This window comes from Mus musculus, chromosome 9 (assembly GCF_000001635.26).
Source record: "Mus musculus strain C57BL/6J chromosome 9, GRCm38.p6 C57BL/6J".
In the NCBI taxonomy this organism is placed as follows: domain Eukaryota; kingdom Metazoa; phylum Chordata; class Mammalia; order Rodentia; family Muridae; genus Mus; species Mus musculus.
Window position 1 is genome coordinate 48,651,588 of NC_000075.6, and position 26,644 is coordinate 48,678,231.

The following is a 26,644-nucleotide window of genomic DNA, read 5'->3' on the forward strand; positions in this document are numbered from 1 at the left end:
TGGCAGATGTTCGTGTGTGTACCTGTGCATCTGTGCACACACACCGGTCACCAAATCACTAAGAATGCAAAACAATCAGGGCTTATACTAACACATTAACATTTCTCTGCCTTCATCTCCAGGCAGAAATCCCAGTTCCTCCAGTGTGTTCCCACCCAAGACAGGAAAGAAAGAGGTCGAGGCACATTTTTTAAAAAGGACACTTGGAGCCAGAGACAACTGAGTTAACTTTATTCTCTTCTAACTGCAGATTCAAGGTATACAACTGAACATCGCTATTTTTCTTATGAGACTTATAAATAAAAATACAAAAAATGTTCACTACAAAAAAATCTACTGTTAGTAGGATGTAAAAAATATTCTCTTTGCTATAGAAGGCACAAACTTCACTTGGTGACACATGGAGAAAAAAACCTGCAGCAGTAAATTCACTTTTTTTCCTTTTTTTTTTTTTTAAAGTCTTGTCAGAAACACTGAAGTTAACAAGAAATGCATCAATCTACACAGAAGGAAGGCAGGTGTGGGTAGGTAAGCGGCTGCAACGGGGAGCGCACTTCCAAGTGGACAGAAAGCAGTCTGGACTGGAGGCAAGTGAAGGCAAGGGGAGTGGTGAGATGGGGCTAACTGGAGGGAGGGAGTCGGACCTGAGGGGAGGAGAGGGTGGGTGGGGGGAGAGACAGGAGAGGAGAAAGGGGGAGGGGCCAAGGGTGGGGAGAGTGATTTGTACAACAACCAAAAGAACCAATAAAATTGAAGAAACAAAATTGGGCAACCTCCTAGAATTAGGCTAAGAGGAGGTGCTGAGGTAGACATTAACTAGAACATTGATGAATTAAAAACACTATTCTGTGATAACGAAGCAACTAGACTGGCACCTGTGCTCTCACATCAGACAAGAAAAAAAAAGAAAAAAAAACAAGAAAACAAAAAACAAAACAAAACAAAACAAAAACAAAAAAAAAACAAAAAAACAAGGAAACATGACACCCAAACCAAAAGGCTTAGTTTTGCTTGGTCCAACAGGGCCAGAGGGCCCTCAGTGCTATAACTTACATACATACATACATATATATATATTTATCTTTATATATAGGGCGATGGCATGGTGCATCATGACGGTTCTTCACCTTACGAGGATTCATGCATAACACTATGTGAACAAGTACTATGATACACTCGGGGAGGAGGGACCCTGTCTGCAAAGTGGGCCACCCAGGAGCCGAGGACTCAGAGCTGCTGGTGGGCAGGCTTGCTGGGGCTTTCTCTCCCTTCTCCTCACTCTTTCCCCTGACTCCATCTATTCTGTTTGTCCCCAACCCTTCTCTTGGGCATCTCTTTTTTATCCTCCTCCACCCATTGTTAGTTCTGCTGTTTGTCCTCCTCCAGGAACCTCCAGGTAAGTGCGGCCACCATAGCCGGGTCAGAAGATTCAGGAGAGGGCAAGGCTGTATAGAAGGGGGGGAGAAGATAGCAAGTGGGGGGTGGGGGAGATAAATCAACAGAACCGCAGCCCCCCAGCTCTTTGTGTATCTGTCTCACATTCCCCAGTGTCCACCCTAGTCTGGCTGGCTAGGGGAATGGCCAAAAAGTCTACTACCCGCTCCACTTCCCCCACCATGCCCCAAGACCAAAAGTGCTTCCTGTCTCCTCTAAGGGACACTGGTCCTCCCATCCCGGCTGCCCCCACGGTACCTGGCAGCAATACCATACATCCCTAAAAATCTGCAGCAGTTTTCTTTTTTTTTTTTTTCTCAACATGGAAAAACTGTTCAGGCACGAAGATTTACACAAGCCCGTGTGGTATCCCTGGATTGTACTGAATCACTGGGCTCACCCAGCCTTCTAACCCACCCCTTGTACCCCAGACCTGCCTTCCTCTTCTTCATGTAAAGCAACCAAGCAGCAATGACATTTCTCTATCTTATATCTCTCTTGCTATATCTCTTTCTATATATATAATATATATATATTTGTCTATCCTATATACATATAGGATTTTAATGCTTTAAATGAGCAAAGGAGTAAGCAGGGGAGAAGCACTGATGGGGGGGTCAGTGTAGTCAGAGGCATGAAGGGAGTCATTCGTAGAAACTGGGCAGGGGGAGGGACCAGTGAGCAGCTTGGATTTGCTAGGTGGGGAGAAGGTCACCGAGCTGGATAAGGCAGCAGCAAGTCGGGGGTTCCAGGGTTCTGTTAACAACATGGCCAAAGGCAGAGGCGTGACTATCCAGACGTCTCAACGAGTGGAAACACAGTTTACCCTGGGAAAGAAAGGGCCTCCACCCTTCCAGCCTCCTCAGCTCCGTGCTCCAGAGGCTTCAGACAGCTCCTCCCTGCCCACTGGCCAACAAGCCCAGCAGAGAAGGCCCTGGCAACTTCCAAACCATTTCCTCTTCCTGAATGGGAAACTGGGGGGAAGGCCTGATGGAACATAGGGGCAGGTGTCTTGGCTCCAAGAGAAACAGAAGGAAGGGGTCCCTTCTAAGCGGTCCCTGTCTCCACTAGGATCCCAGAGCCCTCAGTGACAGACAGGGCAGGCTGAGCAAGTACCAACCAACACTGAGACAGCAGCACAGACAATACCTCGTGACTTCACCTCCAGACACACACACACACACACACACACACACACACACACACACACACACACACACACACACACACACGTACAGATTTTGCTGTTGATGGCCATGAACTTTTTTTTTTTTTACTTTTTCCTTTTTCACCCCCACCCCTGTTCACATTACAAAAGGAAAAGAGCAAGGTCCTGTAGAACGGAAGAAATAACAAATACTACAAAAATATTACAGTTTGAAAAGATCAGCTCAGCCCTCTCCAGCTTTTATGGTTGGGCGGGGGTCTGTGTGGGGCAGGCTGAGTGGGAAGGGTTGGGAGGCAAGGGACCAGCCAGTTCTATGGAGGAGTCGAAAGGTTTTCTCTTTGTCACCGATCTTGAATGACATCTTCCTGTTAAAAATGCTGTTTTCTGGGAGTTAAAGATCCCTGAAGGTGAGCAGTTCACACTTCATCCCCCTGGTCAGGGGAATAAGCCATAGTATATGACGACTTTTAAAGACCACTCTTTTCTAGAAGATCCTCTTTTCACATTATAAGCACAACAGCTGTTCTGGCCACGTATTTCAAGCTTAAGGGTTTTTTTTTCCTTCCCAATGCACTAAGTCATCCCTACAGTTCCAAATAGTCCCCTCTGCACTTTACCATCCCTACCTCACACTGAGAGTCAAGCGACCCCAGCCCATATCCTCTCAACACATGTTTTTTCTTAAGGCCTTCAGATAAGATGGATGAAATTGTAGGGGGTAAAAATGGGCGGGATGGGGGCGTGGCCGGTGAATAGGGGGCGTGGCTACAGCAGCGGCCACCCCTCGGACTTTCTGTTCCTTTTCATGGCCCTTTGCCCCTGTCAACGGTTTTTTCCTAAACCACTTTTTAAAATCTGAGATCAAAACACAGCCATGACTCTCTCTCAGAGAAAGAGGAGGAGGAGAGGAAAAGACAACAGGTCTCTTACACATACATAAAGCACGAAATGAAGTGGGTGTGGGTCCGTCCCAAAGCAAAGGAGATTATTACAAATGTGCTTCCCAAAATTCAGGGCAGGGAGGCTGGAGGAGGCAGAGCTGCAGAAGGAACCAAAGACTGGACAAACAGAAGAGGTAGCTTTTAGAAAAACAATACCCCACCCAGCACAACAAAACCTGGCTCATCTGCCCCTCATGTACACAGACAGCAGCCATGAAAATATACCAACTCTGGCAGTATTAACGGCAGGAGACCACGTGGCTGTATAGATCTTAATAACAGGCCCTCTAGAACCTAAACAGCCCAGATAATTCTAAGACCACTGGGACCTTTCTCCAGAGTGTTTCCGGCTGAACTAAAGCTGGGCACTGATGGTCTGAGCCCTGGGTGGTGCCAACAGTGACTAGTGATACTATGGGGAGACATAGTGACAACCCAGTCGTCCTTCCCTCCACTCCCACCACCTTCTCAGCCCTCCTGGCCTCCACTCAGATCCTGAATGGTCCACTTTTTCCTACAGCTTCCAGCCAGAGAAGGGGAGGGCCTCTACCAGGTCAAGTTCAAAGCCAACTATTAACTTCCACTAGAACAGAAAATGACACCCTCCCAGTTCCTCTAATATCTCTCACAACCAAAAGGGTGGGGAAGGAGATAGGGGATTCAAAAGCTCATGAGGTCACAAAAAAAAAAAAGAAAGAAAAAAAGAAAGAAACTGAGGTAATTCAAGTACAATGTGCTAAAAGCAAACATGACAAGAGGCCAGAAGCGCCATCAGCTCCTCCCCTCTGCTCCCTGGGGGCAGCCCCACCACCTCCACTCCCAGCCAGGAAGTCGGTGCTAATCTCCAGATCTAGGGTTCTCCCTGTGCTTAGAGGATCCTCAGTGACAGTAACGTTCTCCAGTGGCCAATCCTCCCACTCTGATCAGGCAGGGCATCCACTCCCACCTCCACCACGTAAAGCTCACCTGAGAGGGGGCATTCACTCCCCATCTGGGGCAAAGGGGCCTTTCAATAGGATGATGAGATTCCTTCCCCTAGGGGCTGAGCTGCGGTTGCAGGGATGTGTACTTGTTTGGAGGGTGGGATAGAATATATTTAGTTGGTTTTTGTTTGATCTTTGTTTCCATTTGCAAGCAGAGTGCAGCTCAGCAGGACTCTTGCTCATGAGGGAGTTTGGGTGGGGTACAATGCCTGCTTTATTTTGTTCTGTGTTCTCTGAAAGCTAAGGGAAGGAAGGAAGGAAGGAAGGAAGGAAGGAAGGAAGGAAGGAAGGAAGGAAGGAAGGAAGGAAGGAAGGAAGGAAGGAAGAAGTTTTGGAATCTGACACAGCTTTCCCTAGGAGGAACCCAGGGAAGATACAGTTCAGATCCACAGACGGTGTAAGCCCCTTGTGACCAGAGAACAGCCATCAAAAGCAGGTGCAAAAAGCTGAAGGGTGAGGAGAGCCACTGGACTCTCAGAGACAGTGAGGGGCACCAGCTGTAGCTGGGCAGAGCAGAAAGCCTCTCCCGCCATGACGCCAGAGCTGCCACTCTGAGCATCAGCTGGGGACCCCCCCCCCATCTCTGCCTCTCCCTCTTTGCTCCCCTCCCATCCTCTTCAGAGGAGGGGAAAGGAGGTCTAAGAGGTCATGGCTCTGACCAGAGAGACCCTCACCTCTGCTTCCTGGTTTCCATTTCTAGACACAAAACGAAGTTATAGGTTGTGGAGAGGAGAAAAATATGCCCCTGTGTGAATGAGCAAACCCACCCCACCCACCCAAGAGAACCAAGGAGGGCAGAGACCCCAGGGAGGGGGCAGTGGTTTGATAGCCAGATCACCTGGAGCCCCAGGAAATAATCCAAGGCCAAGTAACTATCAGGCTTCCTTCTCCTTCTCTCTTTTTTCTATTTCCCCCTTTTCTTTTCTGTTATTCTTTTCTCCGTAGTCTTTCCACTTTGTCTGGTTCTAGCTCGCCTTTGCTGGCTCCTGCCACTGCTCTACCATGTGTTGGGGGGGATGCCCCCCCCTTCACACATAACACAGGTAGAGGTACGTCTTCTCTATCCTCCAGTCAGGTGGGATCTCCTCCGGCTTGTGGCCCTTCATGTGTTTCTGCATGGAGGAGAGGCTGGGGCAGTATTCCGTGCAGATGGTACACTGGTATGGCGAGGCACCGTTGTGTGTTCTCAGGTGCTTGATCATGGCCGAGTAGTCTCGGGAGCGCTGGTGGCAGAGTTTGCACTCAAAGGGCTTCTCACCTGTGGAAAAGACAAGACAGGACAGGGGAATGTGAAGACCCGAAGGGCCTTGAGCCATCCTTGGGCTTGTTGGAGAATGTCCATCCTTGTAGCCCTGCAGTCGTCAACAGAACTTCCCAAGACCGTGGGCTGGACCATCGAACAAGGCAGCCGTTAGCCACACAGGCCTAGTGGTCTGGTCATTGTGGCACTTCACTCCTACTTTATTTTGTGACTACTGTAAATAGGCTAGTGGCTGGTAACGAGAGGACTGTCCATGAAGTTCTGGGCTCTGGTCTTACTATCTTAAGGCAGGGTGCTTCCCTTCTAATTAAGGAAATGTGTATGCTGTGGAAAGGGATAGCAAGTCCCTGAAGCCCTTCTGGGTGCTTCAGCATAACAAGCTCACCCGCAGGGAACAGGAGAATGGATACAGTCTTTTTAGAGCTACAGTCAGTAAGGAGGAGAGGTAGGGGAAATCCAAGAAACCAGTTCTTCAAATATACTCTATCTAGGGCTGTCTACCCACTAATGCTCCAAGGACCTCTCCTGGACTTTGCCTCCCAGTCTAGGACAGTGCGGAGGGGCAGTACAGAGAGCCTAGGAGTGTACGACAGTGTCACCCTAGCCGGCTATCCAGATCTCCCTTCCACTAGAGTCCCCTGGAGCTGAGCAGAGATGTAAGAGAACCTTGTTTCAATACAGTAATTAACTGGTCAGCCATCTCGCTATCAATACTCCTCCGTGCTGAGGCCCCAGCAAATAATGAAGTAATGAACAGCCAAAGTGATCTAACTATCGACCAGCTATTTACAATAGTCACCGCCGATGCATTTAATGATCTGCCCACTAGGTCACATCCCACAACAAGGGACTGAGGGAACCCTGGGACTCTGGGATATCCCTTGGGCCACTCACGTGTCAGCCATAAGCACCCTGTCTTCTCCTGTGGCTTTAAGCCAGAGGCAAGAAAAACAGAGCTCAGGCCAGGAGACAGAGCTCTGAGAAGAGCTCCGCCGCCTACACCTGCCGGTTGCCTGCCTCTCCCTGGGCTCTTCTCTTTCTTAAGCCAGCTGAGGTCACCATACCCTTGTCTGGACTGGGTGCTGTCCCCACTGATCAGAGAGGCCATCTTTCTTTGCTCTACTTCACCCTTAGCCTCACAGAAAATGCTACCTTCCCCGCAGCTGGCAGACTACAGGGGGTGGGTATTTAACAACCAGCTCTCCAAAGACACATGCTCCAATGCTATCCAGTCAATACTCCCACCGGGGCACATTTTAAGCAACTGAACTTAGAATGGGGAAGAAATAGGCTTTCCAATTAAGTAGAGGCCGGTCCTAGGGCTCTACTCTCTCCAACTCCAAACCCTGTCCTCTGTCTGTCCCCAGACCCCCAATAAAAGACAGAGAATCATGATTTTTCTATGTAAAAAGGAATGTGGAAGCACTCTGTCATGGTGGAACATTCTACCATTAAATACACTGGCTCCTTTCATTTCAGAACACCAGAATTAATGTCACAACTTCCTGACCCTTATCATAACTTAATGCCCTCTGATTATGCCTCCAACTGTGAATGGAGCAACATAAAAATCACTCAAATTTCACTTCTCCCCACTCTGACCAACTTAACTGTAATTTGGGATTTATAAGAAGCATCATATTGCCTGATACTCCTGGATGGTTTATAGTATGATTGCCTAGGAGGACTGACTGACACACTACTGCAATTGATTACTATTATCTGTCACAATTGATTAGTAATGTCTGCCTTGGCCTTCAGAGGAGGAGGATGGTACTCAGACCACATATTATCTCTTTTTTTTAGAAAAAATACTTTTTTAAAGTCGAATGGTGGTGGTGCATGCCTTCAATCCCAGCATGCAGGAGGCAGAGGCAAGTGGATCTCTGTGAGTTTGAGGCCAGCCTGCTCTACAGAATGAGTTCCAGGACAGCCAAGGGCTACACAGACCCTGCCTTGAAAAATAAAAAGATATAAATTAAAAAATAAAAATTATTTTTATTTGTGTATGTGTGTGCATGAATGTGGTGCCCTCTGAGGCCAGAAGAGGGCATCAGATCTCCTGGAGCTGTAGTTACAGATGATCATGGGTCATCCAATGTGGGTGCTGGGAACCAAACTGTGGTCCAAACAGGAAGCACCCTTTTCATCAAGCCATCTCTCTAGTCCCCATATGATCTCTTAATAGACCCCTTTCTCTCCGGTTGAGCCTTGAACCATGGTTGCTTGGGCTTCTCCAAATAACTACCTATTCCCAGTCACCATACAGGTCCCAGAGCCAGCCTGGCCCTCAAGTACCTGTGTGAACCCTGTAGTGCGTCTCCAACTGGTGCTTGAGGCTGAACTTCTTGCCACAGCCATTACACTCATAGGGCTTCTCCCCTGTGTGGATGCGCTTGTGGCTCTTGAGTGTGCTCTCATCCCGGAAGCAGCTGCCGCAGAACTCACACTCATATGGGTGGTCACCTGTGAGAACAATAGACTGGATATAAGATCCTTGCTTCCTCCTGCCTGTTTCAGGGGACAGCAGGGTCCTGAGTTTGCCTATATTCGCCACCTGACTGATCCCACAACGTGAATAGCCAGTCCCTGTGTTCATACATCTAGACTTACTGTGGCTCTGCTGTCATCCCTGGGTAAGGGTCAGTCCCAGGAAAAGAAAGCCTGCTTGGACCAACAAAGAGTAATGGCCCTGAGGAAGCAGGCCCCTGTGTCGGTGGAGCAGAGCCAGGGGCTTCACTAACTCTTCTCTATTTCCTCTGGTTCTGGGCCAAGGACCACTCCAGCTTAGCTTTCCTACCCTTTAAAAAATCCCTCCAGCTTGGAGAACTTCTCTTTGATCCCCAGTGTTATCCACCACCCTCTCACCTACTTGACTAGTTAAGTGTATTTCCTGCTTCTCTTCTACTCCTTTCCCTGGCAAACCCTAAGGATCCCTGATCATCCATCACCCCTCCCCCATGTGCACACTCGCTCCCCTTCTAGCTCCCCAGGCAGACCGAGCTGTGTTTTCTTCTCTATCCCCAACGAGAAGAATACCTAACATTTTTAGTCTTTTATTTACAGAAACACGACTTAAAACAAACCAAAAAACCCCAGCCCCCCAAAACATAGGACATTTATATGGTCCACGTGTGCTGTATTTTTTCCGCTATCTGAGAGCATCACAGAGACCGTGTCACATGGCAATGGAAACCATCTGATGGAAGATATGCTTATCTTACAAATGAGGGGGAAAATGAGTTGTTTATAGAGGGACTTAACCACTGTCCCAAGGTCACCCAGCTAGAAGTAGCTAGGTTGGGACTTCTGCTATGGTCTGGTTCTAGGATCTGAACACTGGGCACTTACCACAGGGCTAAATGACACCACACTGCATTGTACTGACTGACAGGGCCACAAGAAACACCTCCAGGGTAAGAATGGAGCCTTTCCCACCCTTATGCCCCCAGTGCTTGCCCACGAAAGGCTCAAAACCAACTCCTGGAGAATTCTGGGTAATGGGCTGGGAAGAACAGCCCTTCCTTGGTCTAGCCTCATGTCCATCAGCTGACCATTCTCTTGGGACACTCCACATTTCAATTCCCGTGGGCCGAAGGGGTAGGAGTGGGGTTATCCACCTTGCACTTCTGTAACGGAGGTGTCGAGCTCGGGGAATGAAAGGTGAGGTGCGGAGCTACTTATTTATTACAGGAGCGAAGGCGCAGACAATAAAGATAGATTGATCACCCCAGACTTTGTTCATGAATATTTAAATATCGCTGATTCCTCTGTCACTGTAATTACAATTTCTCTGGGCTGCATCTCCAACAACCACAGTTTATGGTAAAGAATGGCCCACTGTATTTCACTTGTCCCTCTGCAGATGTGTGAGGCTGCCAACCGTGTAATGTCCCCTGCATTTCATACATTCTCTTCAGCTGCTGAAGGCTTAAGTCATCCACAATGACCTACGTTTTTTCATTATCCCCATGTCAAACTGTGCTCGTGCCTGGGCATAAATTGTCCTTCTCCTTATAGACTCGCATGTCTGTGCCTTCACTTCCTCTTTAAAATGATATTTTACTCTCTCTGCCATCTCCCCTCTGTGGGCCACTAACCAAAAGTCCCTCTTCCTGAATTGCAGCCCCCCCAGCACCCACATAAATTCTCACCTCCTCTGATGGCTCAGAACATTTCTCTGAGGCTCTGTGGGGAGTGGTTGTTGGGATCTGTTCACTGGCACTCTCTCTCGTGGGGTGAAAGATATACAGAAAGAACATGGGACATGGGCGGGGGGGGGCAAGACTTCATGACATAAGCACAGAGAGAGGTCCCATCCCTCACCAGTCTTCACCATCTAAGGGGCGCTGTCGTAGCTCACAGGCCTGGCCAAACCAACCCTTGTCTCTCTCACTACTAGAGCTATACCAAGGATCTGTTCCTATCCCCATCAAAGGCACGAGGTTAGCCCTCACTGATACAGGTACTGACTGACTATAGGACTACCATAGTGAGGGGTAGCCTGTGCATGAGACTCTGTCTCTCTGTTTCTCTGCTGTCCATATGCTTGCCTGCCTGTCTCTCTGCCTTTCTCTGCTGTCTGTCTGCCTGCCTGTCTCTCTGCCATCTGTCTACCTGCCTGCCTGTCTGTCTGTCTGCCTGTCTGTCTGCCATCTGTCTACCTGCCTGCCTGTCTGTCTGTCTGCCTGTCGCTTTCTCTCCCCCTCCCTTCCTCCCTCTCTCCCTTCCTGCCTGCCTGCTTGTCTCTGTCTTTCTGTCTATCTCTCTGTTGTCTGCCCACCTACCCTCCCTCCCCCTCTGTCTGCCTGTCTCTCTGCCTCTCTGCTGTCTGACTGTCTGTCTGCCTGTCTGCTGTCTTGCCTGCCTGTCTGTCTGCTGCTCTCTCTCCCCACTCTTCCTCTCTCCCTTCCTGCCTGCCTGTTTGTCTCTTGTCTGTCTGTCTGTCTGTCTGTCTCTCTGCTGTCTGGCCACCTGCCCTCCCTCCCTCCTCTGTCTGTCTGTCTGCACACATGGCCCCGTCTGGTCTGACACCCAGCTCCCCCTCCTTCCTGAATCAGCAACGATTACGACTTTAATCAAAGATTCAGTATCCTCATTAAGATATAAATAAATAAATAAAGCAAGGGCCACGTGAGACTTCAGCCGAAGCCGGTAATTAAAACGTACATCGGCAGTCACCCAGCCCCCCTCTGGGAAGAGGGGGTGGCAGTGAGGGAGGGCTGGCTGCCTGTGTGTGCTCCCGGCTTCCAGAGGGGGGCCCTAAGAGTTTAACAAACAACGGAGGGGTTTGTTTGATCAGATTTTTATGAATTTAATTACAAAGTGGATCACATGTTAAATGAGTTTAAATAGGAACTCCCTGGAGTCTGCCCAGGGAAAGAGTGAAAAGCATTCAGAGAATAAAAAAAAAAAAAAGCAAAAATGACAAGTCACTATGACACAAACCTACTCTCACCCCACCCAGGTTTTACAGCTCAGTGGCTACCAGGCCTACAACCCTCTCCCTGAGAGCTGAGCGTGTCAGGCTGGCCACAATGTACATAAAGCTGGCGACAAAAGTCAAAATCCAATTTGTGGTATGTTGATTAACTCTGTAGGCGCGTTAATGAGCTTGACATTAAGTGCAGGACAAACGAGACTAATTAGAGCCCCTCTGGCCTGCCCAGGGCACCTGTGACCCTCCTTTTCCCCCGGTTTGTCATTACCATGTGGCTTCCTTCTGCTCCGGTCAACCCCACCGTCCTCCTTCCCCACCCCGGCCCCGGGCTCCTCAGATCCCGTCCTCTCGGCCCCTCCCTTCCGTGCAGCTGAGAGTTTATTATATGATGAGCCATGTGAATCAAGGATCCATCAATGCCAACAGCACGGCTGGACTAACGCACCAAACACAGCTGCTGATGCTAAACACCCGCCCCAGCAGCAAATGGGCCAAGAGCAACGGAATATTAATAAGGCATTGTGTCAGGGGTGGGCAGAGCCTCTGCTGGGCTGGTGTGAAAATCAATGAGTGCTTGAATGTGTGTGCACAAGGGGCACACATGTCTGCGTTTCTAGAATGAGCAAGGGTGTCACCCAAACTCTGTCCTTGCTGGAGATCTGAAGCTTGGCTTGCCCTGAGTAGAGTTGGACTGACACGTGGCTAAATGAACTCCGAGACAGGGGCATGGGCAAAGTAAGCTGCATCCTGGGTGGACTTCGTAGGGCTTGAGTCACTCATGCCATGCGATATCAAGTGACTTGATCCAATGCCATACCTGGAGGTGGCTAACGGAAGCTGGTCATCTTCCCTGAGACTGAACTTAGGGGGTCTATGAGGGAATCACTGATGGGATGATGTCTTACTGGGAGGTCCTTATGCGGACGCTGTAGAGAAAGTTGTTGAGTATACGCCTCTCTCTTTGGTCCCCCTTGCTGGACCTTACCTGCTAAGACCCCCTCCTGTCTACCAAGCAGCCCTAGGTAGTTCTAAGCATCTGGTGAGCCTTTCACCTTTGATAATGATATGGCATTGTGCTCCTCTGACTAGGGTGGCATCCAGAACCCAGAGCCAAGGCAGGCTCCTTGGTGAGAATGCTGACAACTGGCTGGACCGTACTGCTCAGGTCCTGAAAGTGAAGCTCCTTCTTTATTCATCAGAGCCCGTCACCCATGTAAGGGCCAGCCACATACATACCCCATCCCTCAGCTAGGAAAAGGCTAGGAGGATGAGAAGTTCTTTCAGCCCTCCCTGAAGAGTGCAGAACATTTATGCTGTGTGCAAACTCCACTACATCCTTACAGAGAGACTTGATCCCAGCTCTCTCTCTCTCTCTCTTTCTCTTTCTCTCTCTCTCTCTCTCTCTCTCTCTCTCTCACACACACACACACACACACACACACACACACACACACACACACGGGAGAGGGAGGGAGAGACAGACAGACAGACAGACAGACAGACAGACAGATAATTCAGAAATTGGCATTCTTCCACTCATGGACAGTAAGAAACGATCTCATTTTGTTTTAGAGCAAAGAAAGGAGTTAAGTCATCTACTCCTCAGTTAGGAAAAGACCCACAGCTCCTTCAAGGCCCTCTGAGCTGGGTATCCTGTCCCCTAAATCAAGAGGGTGGTAGCAAGACTAGGCTAGGACCGGGCAACTAGCCCTGCCTACTTGACTCACACATACCCTGTCTTTCACTCCATAGTGTGAACTGGCTGAGCAGGGCTATCTCATGGCTCTTGCTCAAATACTCTCACTGTCTTCCCTAGACAACATTCTGGCCACAGTAGAGGCCTCCCATGTCTGTTATGAAGGTAGGGTGAGTTCCTCAAAGTACCCTCTGGAGCCCTGTGCTGACTGACCTCAGTGTTGTCCTAGGATCGATTGGGGTAAAAGTGGGATTTTCCCAGTTTTTCTCAAAATGCAATTTGCAATCCCCACACCTCCAGTGTCAGAATCCCTTGGGAATATTCATTAGTTGTGTTGAGATCTAGAGCTCACCCTGAGCCAGGATAGACCTCAAGAGTATGATTTTCTTTAATGAATTATTTTCTGTGCCATGTGTGGAAAGATTGGGAACAGACTGTCTACAGGTGGAGGGGTGGGTGGTGGATTGGAAGAACTGTCAGCATTTAAATGTTCTATGGAAGCCCTTCTGCGTCTAACTTCAAGCAGAGAATGCCGCAACCTGAAACACCCTCCCCCTGCACTCATACACACCATATATTTTTGGAGGTGAAGCCCAGAGATAAGGTCCAGAGATGCTCCCCACCCATCCCCTGGACCAGCCTACCTGTATGTGAGCGAAGGTGGCGCTTGAGAGCCGTGTGGCTGGGGAAGGTGCGGTTGCACTCACTGCAAATATAGCTGCGCACGCCTGCGTGGACCTCCATGTGCTGCTGGAGTGCGCTTTGTGCCTGAAAGCGTTTCCCACACAGCAGACAGAAGACAGCCATGTCCGTGCCTGTGGGAGACAGCAACGGGAGAGCCTCAGCAACGGAGAGACCCAAGGCCAGATTTTCACCCCTGAAGACCCAGCGCTGCCCCCTAGAGATCCTAAAGCCCACAGTCCAGTCCGTGAGCACCCTGAATGTAGCTCCAACGGGTGCCCGACCTCCACGAGACCTAAAGGTTTGGGGAGAAAGATACAAAACCATGTGGATGGTAACGTAGATGCATCTCTGCAAGAGGTTTGAACGCAATGCAGGTGACTAAGGGAGTGAACTCGGGGACCTTACAGAGTCTGAGGCAGCAGTGGGGAGACGGGAAATTCTGTGTGAACCAACAATAACCTGGATCACACGAGCTGGCCACTGTTGTGACATAACTCACTGAAAACCACAAACCTCATGTAAGGAGAAAGAAACACGGGGAGATTAACCCACCCCAATTGCCATTGGATTCCCAACTGGGAGCAGTAAAAGGATTCATTCATTTATTCCCTTGGGTTAGCTCTAGATCAGTGCCCCACCCCAACCCCCTAGACAGGATTTCTCTGTGTAGTCCTGGCTGTCCTAGAACTCTATCTGTAGACAAGGGCTGGCCTTAAACTCAAAGATCTGCCTGCTTCTGCATCCTGAGCGCTGCTATTAAAGGTGTGAGCCACTACCACCACCACCACCACTGGTGACTATATTCTTATAACCACTCTCCCATCTTAAAAAAAAATTCAGGCATTGGTGAGAGTCATTTCATTCTATTGTACTGTGATACTTCCTAGAAGGGAGACTCTCTCTGGGGTTCTGGGGATGAAAGGCTGGGGAAGAGTATACTAGTCCCTGTTCTGATCTCAGTAGCACCCAGCACCCAGTGCATGGAGATTGGAACCGAGTCTGTGAGCATTCAGGGAGAGCCACACCAGGTTGAGCACAGTGACCAGTCCTAACGTTAGAAGCAGGGAGAACATACAAAGAAAGAAGAGCCAGGAGCCAGGAGCCAGATCACGTGGGTCCTGACCAGCCATACTACAAAGCCCAGGGGTTCATCCTCAGACCAACAAGAAGTTGTTAAAGGATTTCCAACTAGTGAGTCACATGAAATATTCATTCAGTTCTACCTGGTCACTTGCTCGGCTGGCCCAGTAGCCTAGGTGCCTACTGAAGCCCGCAAAGGCAGGCTGCTATCTTCCATCCCTCAACACCTTCCTGACACAGCCTTCCAGTTGAGACTCAACTCAAAGCTGATCAGGTCAAGGTCTGACAGTTGAGTGCAAAGAGGAAGGAGCACCAGAGCATTTGGGCTACTGAAAGTCTCAGGCTGCTCAGTGGGGCATAAGGAAGCTCTTCGGGCCAGGTGAGAGAGAAAGGAACGGGAAGAGTTTTGCTGCCTCCCTGACTAGCAATGGCTACAGCAAATGGGAGGGCTGGGTCTTGCCTCCTCAGGACCACATGTAGCTTGGTCTGGAATAAAAGGCAAGGACCTCCCTTTTCCACTGGTGTCACTTGCACAAGAGACAGCACTGTGGGACTGAGCACAGGCCATGCCACCCAAATATGGGCAGAGAGAAAAGCATATGGGCTTGCGTTGGTAGCTGATGTTGTTAGAGATAGGGAATCCAAAATGTTGGGCAAGGAGCTGTGGCAAGGACCACCACACAATTACCCGTTGGCTCCTCTCTTTGCAGACACTGCATTCTAGCTACCTGTGGTCATGCTTGCTTCATCAACCAACAGCTGGGAGGGCTGCACGGAGGAAGAACCCCTGGTGTCCTCCAAAGGTCTGAGAGCAGAAGGGAGAGGACACTAAAGACCACCATTTCCACTAGGTGCTTTATCTGTGCTGTCATCTCATTTAAAACACGCATCCCTAATGGGCAGGCATTGTTGCCACCTTCTTCCAAAGAGAAAAATAGAGATTAAATAACTTGCCTAAGGTCACACAGTGAGAAAGAGGTAGAGCTGGGAATCTAGAAAATGCCTTGGTCCATTTGATTGTAGAAACCACCAACTGAATCCCACTTATTTTAGAGTCTTTAGTATGTGTGCCATGTACCTTTGTAGGGTGTACGTGTGTGATGGGGTGTTTGAAGGCCAGAGGTTATTAACCTCAGGATGGCTCTCCATCTATTTTATTAAGACAGGACCTTTCACTGAATCTTGTAGTTTTGGGTAGACTAGTTGGCCAGGGAGCTGTGGGATTGGCTTGTCCCTGTTACCTGCAGGGGGAAATTACAGGCACAGGAAGCCATGCCTGGCTGTTATGTGAGTGCTGGGCATCCAAATGCAAGTCCTCATGCTTGCTCATCAGTCAGTGTACCCAACTGAGTCACTTCCTAGCTTCTGAACCTCATTTGGGACATATCTGTCTATCTGGGCTTCCCCTAGACAGTAAGGAGCAAGCACCAAAGCATGCTGGGATCACTCTAGAAATGGCCCGGGAAGCACAGTCAGAGGCAGGTCATTGGACACAGGTAACTTAAACTTTCCAAACCCAAGATCCACAGGAAGGAGCCAGTAAGAGAGTCCCATCCGATGCAGGAGGACATCCACGAAAGAGGTAGTCCATTGGGCAGAAGCAGCTACAAGCTCTGACACTGAGTCCTGCAGTGTCCAGTCCAGCCCGGTAAGCAAGAGCAGATTCCACCCACAAACAAGTTCTAATGCACACAGCACCACAGTCCAGTGTCATAGGTTTTCAGCACCTATTCCCGCTTTACCCTGAACTCTATCCCACAGAAAGCCTAACTAGGCTAGGTGCTCAGACCGAGCGAGCTTGTTTCCTGAACAGGCATGCTTCTACCAGCCAACATTTTTAATTCTTACTCTGAGATCCCCAGTATGGACTTGGACAGTGAATGAATGTCACTCCAGGAGGATACCCTGAAATATGCCACCTAGCAGAGCACACTGAGTGGCATCCTGTCCCCTTGCTATTCCCAAAGTGCTTAGAAGCTGCTCTCCTGGGCCACCTGCATCTCACAGAATGGCCTGAATTTGCTTTGTGTCCGTTTACCTGTCTTACTCCATTACCAAGTGACCAAGAAGAGGCTGAGATGGAGTAGAGAAGCTGGATACCAAGCCTGGTCAAGAAATACCATCCAGAGCATAGATAAGAAAGGGTGGCTCCAACGGAGCTTCAGAGATTTTGAGTTCAGCTCCGAGAAACGGGGTGCATCTGAGAAGCCAGGGGTAAAAGAAAATGGCTAAGAGTGAGCTGCAAACGGATTTCAGAGGAGGTAGCACAGAGGATGGAGACAAGCCTGGCAAACTGGGGAGGTCAGATCACAGAGGACAGACAGCATAGATGGAAGGCATCCCACAGGCAAAGCGGGGCCACAGGGCTGGAGTGCTGTAAAGGTCTAGATGTCCCCTTCCCCACTGCAAAACTGAGTATGTTAAAAATCATTACCCCCAAGGGGATGGTATTACCAGATTCAGGCTTAACAAAGTCTTTTATTACAAGGGTGGAGCCCTCCTCAACAAGATGAAAAGATCCTTTTTCAAGGTCAGAACACAAGACACAGTCAGAAGTCTGCAGTCTACAGCTAGGAAGAAGGGCATCCCAGGAAGCCAGCCGTGCTGGAATCCCCATCTCAGACTGCCCACCCCTTCAGGACCGGGAGAGATTCATTTCTAGATATGAATCATCCAGTCTATGGTTCCATGTTATAGCAACTCAAACTGACGGGAGACAGGTAGGTGCCACGTGTCCAACAGCCTAGTGGGCAGCACCTCCATACACATCCAAGGCGTGGATGGTCTCAAGTGGCTGGAAGCTGGGAGAGAACGACTGGCTTTTGTGCTACTACAGGAGGAAGGTGGAGACAAGATGAGGCCAGAGGTTTTGTGCAGGAGCTGGGCTCTAGGAGGGAAAAGGGAAAATAAAATCCCCACATGGCCAGCTCTGCATCTGAGTGGCTTAAGGTTCTACAATTGCCAGTTAAAAAGAAATATTATGACTCAGTAGTCTCTCCTTGGAGTCTCACACAAACACAAGGTCTTTCCTTTGGCCACTTACTCACCAACCAAGACTCAAAGAGTGGTGGGCTTGTGGGGTGAGATGAGTGTTTAAAGGTGCAAGAATCTACCTGCTCCACTCTTTAGCTTGAAAACCAACAGTCACTGTGAAAGAAAAGGACTTAGAAAAGAAAAAAAGGAAAAAGCAAAAGAAAATCAGGAAAGGGTTGAGGAAATGAGACACAAGAAAAACTATTGGTACGCGCAAGTTAAAAATCTAAAGACTAGATGTGAGTTATTAAACAATTTGCTGTCGTTTCTGCCTAGCTGATTGTTTGCATGTATGATGAGTCAGGCCCGAATCTATTACACTGGGAGATTAAGCAAATAAATGCTAGCTTTTGGAAACACATTAAAATCCTGGGCTATGGAAATAAAATTATCTAGAAAATTGTATTAGCAATTCATTAGCTGCCATGAGATGTGTAGAGGGACGAGGGACCCACGTCGCTAGTGTGCTCTGCTCCCTGCCTTGCCTCAGTTCTATCCTCCACCGAGGAGGCAGCCATGGGAACCAGACCTTGTCCCTCCCATCAGGAAGGAGGTGGGCTGTATGAAGACGGTCTTTAGCAATCACGGTCTGTGAGACGGAGAGAGGAAAACGGAGCGGAGATTCTAGTTCTGCCATTTCAAATGCCTTGGGATCTCGTGTAAGCCATTTGGCTTCCCTGGATTGGAGTGTGTCCATCCTTTTCCATATTTCTGTGGTTGCTAAGAACAACCAATGAGATTCCCCACTCACTTGAAAGAATCTTCGCAGAGCGGTTAGCTGTATGCCAGCCCAAAGGCTGCCTTTCTCCAAACTAGAAAAGCCTGTTTCCTTCCTCACTGTTGGCTAGAGAGGGGGCTACATTTTAACCTCCACCTCTCCCTCAGCTGGACGCCCTTGTGCAGTGAACAACCCGGACGGTGACTCTTGGAAGCCCCTGCGCAACGACCAAGCATATGCTTCTTTATAGACTCTGGGTTGCCTCTTCCAGGAAGCTGACCCCGGCTAGCCATGGCATCTTGGATGACTTGTACTAGTCAGGACTTGGTGCCAAGGACACCATCTTCTTCTGAGCACTCACTGTTACAACACATAAAACCCTTTATTGCGTTTACTTTTAACTTTCAGCTCGGCCTACGAGACGAAGCTGCCAAAGCAGGAACCAGAAGAGCCGTCCTACCTCTCCTCACCAGCACACCGCACAGGGGTGAACGCAAGCAGGCCCTTGGTAAGTGTGTGCTGTGACAATACAGAGGGACTCTGGGGTGATAACAGAAGTGTGTGCACGCAGGGCAGATGGTGGTCAGTAGGTCATGGTACAGAGCTAGGTCTGGTGAGAGCTCAGAACTAAGTCTATAATAAGCAAGGCCACTACCAAGAGCCTCCCCACACAATCCTATCTCCATGGCAATCATTAAATCCAGGTGGCACACATATGCCAAACTCACTGGCTCCCTGTGCTGGGTAGCTTTATGTCCACTTGACACAAGATAAGAGTCATTAAAGAAGAGCGAACCTTGACTGAGAAAATGCCTCCATATGAAAGGACTGTGGGCAAGGTTGATGAGGATGGGGCCACCCCTGGTCTGGAGGTCCTGCATTCTGTAAGCAAACAGGCTGTTGGAGCCATGGAGGCAAGCCAGTAAGCAGCACTCTTCTGCAGCCTCTGCATCAGCTCCTACTTCCAAGGTTCCTCTCCTGCTCGAGCCCCTGCCCTGACTGCTTTTGATGATGACAGAAGTCTGGGGGAAAGAAACTGTGTCCTCCCAAGTAGCTTTTGGTTGTGATGTTTCATAAAAGCAATAGTAACACTCCTACCATGTCTGTTGACTGCACCATCGTCTGAGCTATGCTGCTTAGAGGCATGAACTTAGTTAATTAACTACACTGAAGCAGTCACTCGACACTGTATGGCAAAACAGTGCAAACCCCCCACTACAGCCCAGTGTAGCTGTTCTTGGCCTTGTGATCCCTGGACAGGCAACTACTGTCCTTTCCATAGCTGTAGACTGGGTCAGAAATGTTCTCTTGTGTCCAACTTCTTGTTGGGAAGTGGCGGAAACTTTAAGGTGGACTCTAGGAATAAAGTCTTCAAACCACTGTAGGGTATCCCTGAGTGATGGAGTTTCCACCCTGTTGTCTCTCTTACTGCCTGGCCAGGAGGTGAGAGGAGAGAGGTGAGAGGTGAGAGTTTTGGTCCTTCTCAAGCTCCTTGCCAGGAATGCCACATCATCACAAGCCTAAGGGCAACAAGGGACCATGGACTGTGAAGCAAACCCAACCTTTCCCATCCACAGGTTCACTCTCTCGGTTGTTTGTTACAGTAACAGAAAGCTGACCATCTCAGTCCCTGACCTGAGCCTCTGCACTGAAGTCACAGAACTCCTAACCAACCTGCTGCTTCTAACACTCGCTTCCTCATGTTGCCTCGAGGTGACTGACTACACTGCAGAGTGTATAAAAGCCACACATCAATGTCTTCTTCCAATCTGGGAATTCTATTATGAATCACATACAAAACTCAGCCTCGGCCCAAAGAGAACTACATCATCAGGAAAAGGACCCAACCACCCCAAGGCCCATGTTTCTGGAGAGTGGGGGAGATGTGGCTTGGTCTAGATTCCCCAAGTATTTGCCCAAGGGACTCCTTTAGAATGTGAGTTGAGGAAACATAGGTAGGCTCCATGCAATTGCCTGTGCTTTTTCTACTTCCTCCTGAAGTAGAAAAGAAGGGGAAGTGGGTAGGGGAGAAACAGAAGTCTCTACCCATAGATCTCAACTCATGAATCTAGTTAAGTCTCTTGCTGGCTGAGAGTCAATAGTTGTAGCACAGGGGACTGGAAAGATGGCTCAGTGGTTAAGAACACTTGTTCTATTTGCAGAGGATCCAGACTGGTTCTCTGTACCCATGTTGGTTTACAACCATCAGTAACTCCAGTTGCAGATGATTCGACATCTTTCTCTAGCCTCCACAGGCACTAGGCACACACGTGACAAACTGACACACATGCAAACAGACACACAAACATTTAAGGAGAAAGAATTGCAGCACCATTTGCTGAAAATGTTGCCCTACATGCTAATTCCTTTTACATGATATATTTCAAATAAGAACCATGCTTATGTGTGTATGACCAGCCATGGCCTTTTCCCTTTCCCAACTGCAAGCCAGCAATTCTCTAGGTGTCTCTCAAGCAAGATTAGAACTCCATTTTCAGGGAAAGACACGTCCAAGCTCCCCTGTGAAGCCTCTGTGATCCATGGTTTTACCTGATCAGATTATAAATACTGCCCAGTGCACCTAAGAAGTCAACCTACAATCTCATTTGTGGGGCACAACCTCAAAAGATACCAAATATCCAATACATCACTGAAACATCTAAGTTCAATGCTCACACGCCCACTTGAGTGGGTAGGCCCCTTTCTCTAAGCATTCCTCTTTCCGTTAACCCTCACACTTGAATCTACGCTAAAATCTTTCCTTCAGAAACTCCAAGTTGGCTTCCCATGGATTGATTCTGAAATTCTTCTCTGCAGTACAGTTGAAACTCTTGGCTCTGAGAAGAACTGAAGATGCTGTGGGCAGCAGCGTGGAGCTGCGCCAGGTCACTATCACAGGAGAGAGTGAGCCACACCGGAGCTGCACAGCCAGTCTGGGGTGGAACACAGGTACAGCTTACAGGTTCCTGACTTAAAAACGAGTTTAATTTTAGCAAAAACTGGGAGGAAGCCAGGCCAGGGTAGATAGAACAGGAGGCAGGAGGGATGACACGGATCTCGGGCCTTTATCTTGTCCAGGTGATGATAGGGTCGGGAGGTGTAAGACACAAAAGCCTCCTGTGTACACCTGTGCCACTTCCATGCCAATTAGCACTTGAATGAAAAGGAAGGAATGCCATCCGAGGGGCACCTCTGCAGCTGGTGGAGGCGCTCAGGTGGTACACTTTCTTGGAGCAAGGCTCTTATTATCTCCCTCGACAGGCAGTTCCTTAATCAAAGCAGAGGATGCTAAATATACTTCTGTTTCTTTGGGTAAGCAGGCTGGGACTGCTCTGAGTGGGGCGTGTACGGTGTGTGTGTGTACAGATGGGTTTCTGGTGTCCAATCCCACTCACCAAGGAAGAGAGCCATCTCTCCTACTACCCCGAGCAGCTGTCTCCTCAATAAGAACATATCAAATTGGGGCTAAGCAAAACACCTCAATTTCAACTGGAAACACCTCTACCTTCACTCCCTTCCTCTAACCCTGCAAGCAGGTCTCTCCTGCTGCTGCTGACCCCTCGGGATTATCTTCCCTAAGATACCTCTACTCTTACTCCCTCGGCTTTCTCTACCAGGTATGTCCCTCCAGGTTGCTGTTGAAGAGGACACAGAGATGCAGCTCCCACTGTGCCAGAGACCGATACAGGCAGCACAGCTGACTCGCAGTAAAGGCAGAAGGCTCTGTCTGCATCTTAAGAGGCTGGAAAAGCCTGTGGGGTGTGGATGCATGCAGTGGGCAGCAGAACAGACACGAATGCTCAGACCCTCACATCTGCGGAACTACCCTTTGTCTTCTCCTGAACCATCGCTGAAGACTCAGAAATGCCCTGGAAGAAGGCCCACATGCTGCCAGTTTACATCTTTAATTTCTCTCTGGGTGTTGAGTGGCAGAATCCCTTGGCACAAGAATCCAATCCACCCAGCTGAGGCACATTTCAGCCCGCTTGACCCTTTGGTAACTTCAGCAGCCAACAAGGAAGAGCTCAGTCCCTCCCAGCCACTCTCTGCCTATCCTGCTCACCCCACAGCCTGGGAAAACATCTCAAAGCCTTGCCACTGAGTTAGCGTCAAGCTCCTGCACAGGAGTTTGTCTCAGACACAGTCACTTCTCCCCAAACCTTAGCCTTCCTGTCTGTTTCAACCCTGTGAATCTCCAGGCTCTTCCAGCCCTTATTCCCTCTCTTTTTTTCTTTTTAGAGCCTTAGGAGGTATCTACACATCTCTCTAACCCTCCATCATTTATGTGATGGGAAGGAAGAATCTTACCAGGGTTTGGTATTTGTTAAAGGAATAGAAATTCCTCAATGGAAAACATAAACGAGGAGCAGGCAGCTGATTGAAATTTGTTTTAAAACTGAGTGGCTGCATTTTTCAAAACACAAGCACACACCCAAGTCAGTCTCTTGGGGAATGTGGCTGCTTCCTCAGGCTGCTGCAGCTAGCAGAGCCTGCTGCCTCCCTCCCGGAAACCGTGTATTTGTTTAGCAGTGAGCCCAGACACAAGCGCATTTCATTACCAGGCACCTCCAGCTACAGTAAACAAATTTGTCAGCTCACTAGCTCATTAAGGTGCGCCCCGGACACTCGGGATTTATTGAGACCTGCACAATAAAAGTAACATGAATGGATTTACTAATTTTGTCAATCACTCCAACAAACCTGCCCAAGATGGGGAGAAAATGTGAGAGGGGTGGAAAAGCAAAGAAGGGAGGTAGAGGAAAGGTGTGTGGGGTGGGGTGTTGGTTTACAAGAGAGCAGAAATGGACGGCAATGGGAGCAGACCTGCTCTCTGCTGTCAGCCACTGTGGACAGCCCATTTCATAGACGCCGGGTCTCCTTTCCTAGGGTGCCAAGACGGGACAAGAGATGCCAAGGGCAAAATGACATCACACATTCTGGTACCCTGTGGGTTACTTTGAACCTCCCAACTGCACATAAGTCTCAGAACTCATGAACCTGGGGATGAGAACGCCCTTCCCTAAATAGAAGCGGCAGCCTCAGCAGCCTTGCGAAGGAGAGTCACCTGCTCTAGCAGCCCCTGTCCTCTTTGGCTTCCGAGGCTACTTGCTGGACCCTTGCAGACATTCCAAACTGAACTTAAAACCTCTACAGTCAGAGCAGGGGGAGCTGGAAGGGAAATGGGAAGAGGGTGTGAAGGGGGGGGTAGGGATGGAAAGTAAATCCGGAGAGGTATGCAGCCCTCTGGTCTGTAACTTTCAAAATGACAGCAGGACGGGGCAAAGGTCAGGGAGTCTGAGGCCTTAAGCACCTCGGCCAGCTGTGGCAGGGAAGCCTGGAGCCCGCGGGACGCCTGCCCATATAAATCAACAGTAAGCAGGGCCTGCTGGAGATCGGGGACAATGGGCCCACAAGGGGGTGGGAAGCAGGACAATGGGGCCTGGTCAGTGTGCAGGCCCGGAACAAATGTGCCCTGGCACCACAGGGGCCCCCATTTGTGAAACTAATTGGCCCACGATTGAAAAATTGGACCAACTTCAACAGCCCTGGGAGGAAAAACAGGCAGCCCACAAGAGCTTACCTAGCCTGACTCCAGCCCAGCCCTGTAGGTGTGAAGCAAGGGCTTCTAGGGGGCTCCATTCTATCAGAGATGACCTAGTCAATCCGGAGGAAGGATGGGAGAGAGCCTGGTACTGGTGGATGTCATGCCAAACCTCTTTGAGGACCTGGAGGAAAAAAACCATCCTTCGGTTTCCCTATTGGGCTTGTTCTACTGGGGTAAACCTTCAAGGCGAGACATACTGTCAACTCTCTGGCTTTTCAGAGCCTCAGAGATCATACAGCCTTCATCTAGGGCAAGTCAGCTCCTCTCTAAGTCCATTTCCCTTGCTGATCTTCAGGTCTGCAATCTCTATGGTCAGTGGGTGACCTGTTGCTCTCCGTAAGGTGGCCCTTCCAGAGAATTGGTCTCTTGGAGTCCAATTCATCTGGTTTGGGAGACCTCAGTGAACAGAGGCTCCAAAAGTGTGTGATGGAGAGTCAGGATGGCATGAGACAGACCAGGCCAGGCTATTCACCCAGCCTTTGTCTCTTGCTCCATCCCTCATGTGACCTTTATAGTAGACTCCCCCATTGAAGAGGCTACATACAGAACAGAAAGTCATGCCAGCTTCAGCAAGAAGGCCTACCTGGCTCAAGGACACACTGTGAGCTCCTGGCTAGATGCCTCAGGCTCTTTACGGGGACAATGAAAGGAAAAGGAAAGACCCTTGAAGAATTTGTCCATCTCTGATAGCCAATGTTCTAGGCCCATGGAGGACAGGGCCAAGTGCCTTCAAGTGATTCTGGAGGCTTCAGTGGGAACCACTTGTCACAGGCAAAGCAGAGATGGGCCTGACATTGACTAGGTACAGCTAGGGACCAATCCATGTCTTAGGTACTTGTAAGGATCCTGTGAGATGCAAACTTTTAGCAAGAGAAGGCAAGAAAAACTTGGGGAACCACTCCCCGAGGCCTAGTAAGTCAATCCTCAGACTGGCCATGCCTGTGATGTTCCTGAGTGGCTAGGGATATGGATCCCTGAACCCCATCTGAGTCAGGCAAGACTTTTCTGATAGCTGAGAATGCAGCAGAGTCGAGACAGAAGGTGCCACATCCTAGCGTCGGGATGATACCAAAGTGCATGCAGAGCACACAGGGGCAGGGTGAACAGACCCCTCTGGATCCAGTGGCCTCTGGTCTTAGCCAGGTCCCAGTGCACAGTGGGCCCCTACTCTCTTAGTACAGCATTCAGAGCTTGGCAGAGAGCATGGGGCTTCTAGCTAAACATGGGACCGGATTCCACACCGGCACAGACAATGATTCCAGGTAGTTCTTCAAGTACACGAGACATTTTTCACAAAAGCCATTTCTCTAGTTCCCATAATGGCACCAGATGCCCCCAGAAAGGGTTATGGGGTCCAGAAGTAGAATCTTTGTGTGTGTGTGAAGGGGGGGTAGGGTGACCAATTTCCAGGGGGGGGGGCTAAACATAATACAGGAGTACAGGAAAGAGACAGGACAAAACAGAGCCCCAGAGAGATAGCATAGAATGGGGAGGAAGAGGGGAGACAGAAACTAGAAGTAAGAGAAATACTGATTGGTTCAGAGCATTTGCAATATCTGACAAACACTGGCAGTGAAGAGAAAAAAAAATCCCCTGTAAATAAACAAACCAAAACCAAAAAAAAAAAAAAAATCAGGAGAAAGAGAAAATGTATTCATTTTACTGACATTTTAATGGTTCCTCTCTTTCTCCCCCAGAAGATGATTACAAATTAAGGAGCATTTAAATGCTTTTTACTGTCAACAATTAAAAAGAGGACTGTAGGCCCGAGAGCATGGCGGGCCATTCATTCCCACGGTAACCAGGCTATCAGAGACACCGTGAGGCTTCTTGTACTGTACAGCACACAATGGCCCAAAAGGGAAAAGCATACACGTTAGTGTTGCAGGACATTCAAAAGCAAATGAACACATAAAAAGCTCCAGGCACAGAGACAGACACCGAGAGTGGGGCATGGATGGACTGGGGACCAAAAGTCTCAGAAATGGCAGAGTGTAAGTATAGTCTGATTACACCACACTCAATGTGCCAGCATAATTATCGGTGGCGTGTGTGCGCCTGCCTATGTGTGTGTACCTGCCTGTGTGTGCGCACCTGCCTGTGTGTGTGCTTGTACACATGTACACGGAAGAACCAGAGACAGGTACTGATTTGCTACCCTAAAAAAACAGGAAGAAACAAACAAGCTGCAGAGCACTTGGACAGACAGTCACTAGAACCAGACAGACAGTGGGAGGATAGGAGAACCTGTAACACGCCCACGCCACTGATAACTGCGACATGTCCCAATCTGCTGGACCACAGGTATTACATGCCTGGTGATCTTTATCTCACTCGCTTCAGAGTGAAGGATACCTACCATTGCAGCACGTACCAAAAGAACCTATTTGCATTTTTAGGAAATATCTTCCGTTGCAGGTGAACCCACAGTCACCAAATGTATGGCTGGACTCTGCACACGTGCCAGCTTACTGCTACCAAACCCAACATCACTCTGATGCAGTTATCACAGAACTCTTTCAGCTAAATCAGTACAAATCTATATCATCTCAAGGACCTCTGAAAATAACAGACAAAGAAAAAATAATAGAAGAAGACTCA

At 49.1% G+C, this 26,644-nt stretch overlaps 2 protein-coding genes across 3 annotated transcripts in view; one reads left to right on the forward strand and one right to left on the reverse strand.

Annotated features, from left to right (window-relative positions):
• Positions 1 to 209: 209 nt before the first annotated feature.
• Positions 210 to 26,644, reverse strand: part of Zbtb16 (zinc finger and BTB domain containing 16) — a 184,429-nt gene continuing 157,994 nt past the window's right edge. For both annotated transcript variants that reach the window (NM_001364543.1, NM_001033324.3), the window contains exons 5-7: positions 13,568 to 13,738; positions 8,086 to 8,253; positions 210 to 5,784 (exon numbers count right to left, since the gene is read on the reverse strand). In NM_001364543.1, coding sequence (NP_001351472.1) covers positions 5,555 to 5,784; positions 8,086 to 8,253; positions 13,568 to 13,738 — 569 coding nt within the window. In that variant the 3' untranslated portion in view covers positions 210 to 5,554. The remainder of the gene's footprint in view (positions 5,785 to 8,085; positions 8,254 to 13,567; positions 13,739 to 26,644) is intronic.
• On the forward strand, positions 18,496 to 23,102 carry Gm32280 (predicted gene, 32280). The gene is made up of 3 exons (XM_030244764.1): positions 18,496 to 18,946; positions 21,256 to 21,387; positions 22,056 to 23,102. The coding sequence occupies exons 1-3, from the start codon at positions 18,730 to 18,732 to the stop codon at positions 22,538 to 22,540; spliced, it is 834 nt and encodes a 277-aa protein (XP_030100624.1). The 5' UTR covers positions 18,496 to 18,729; the 3' UTR covers positions 22,541 to 23,102.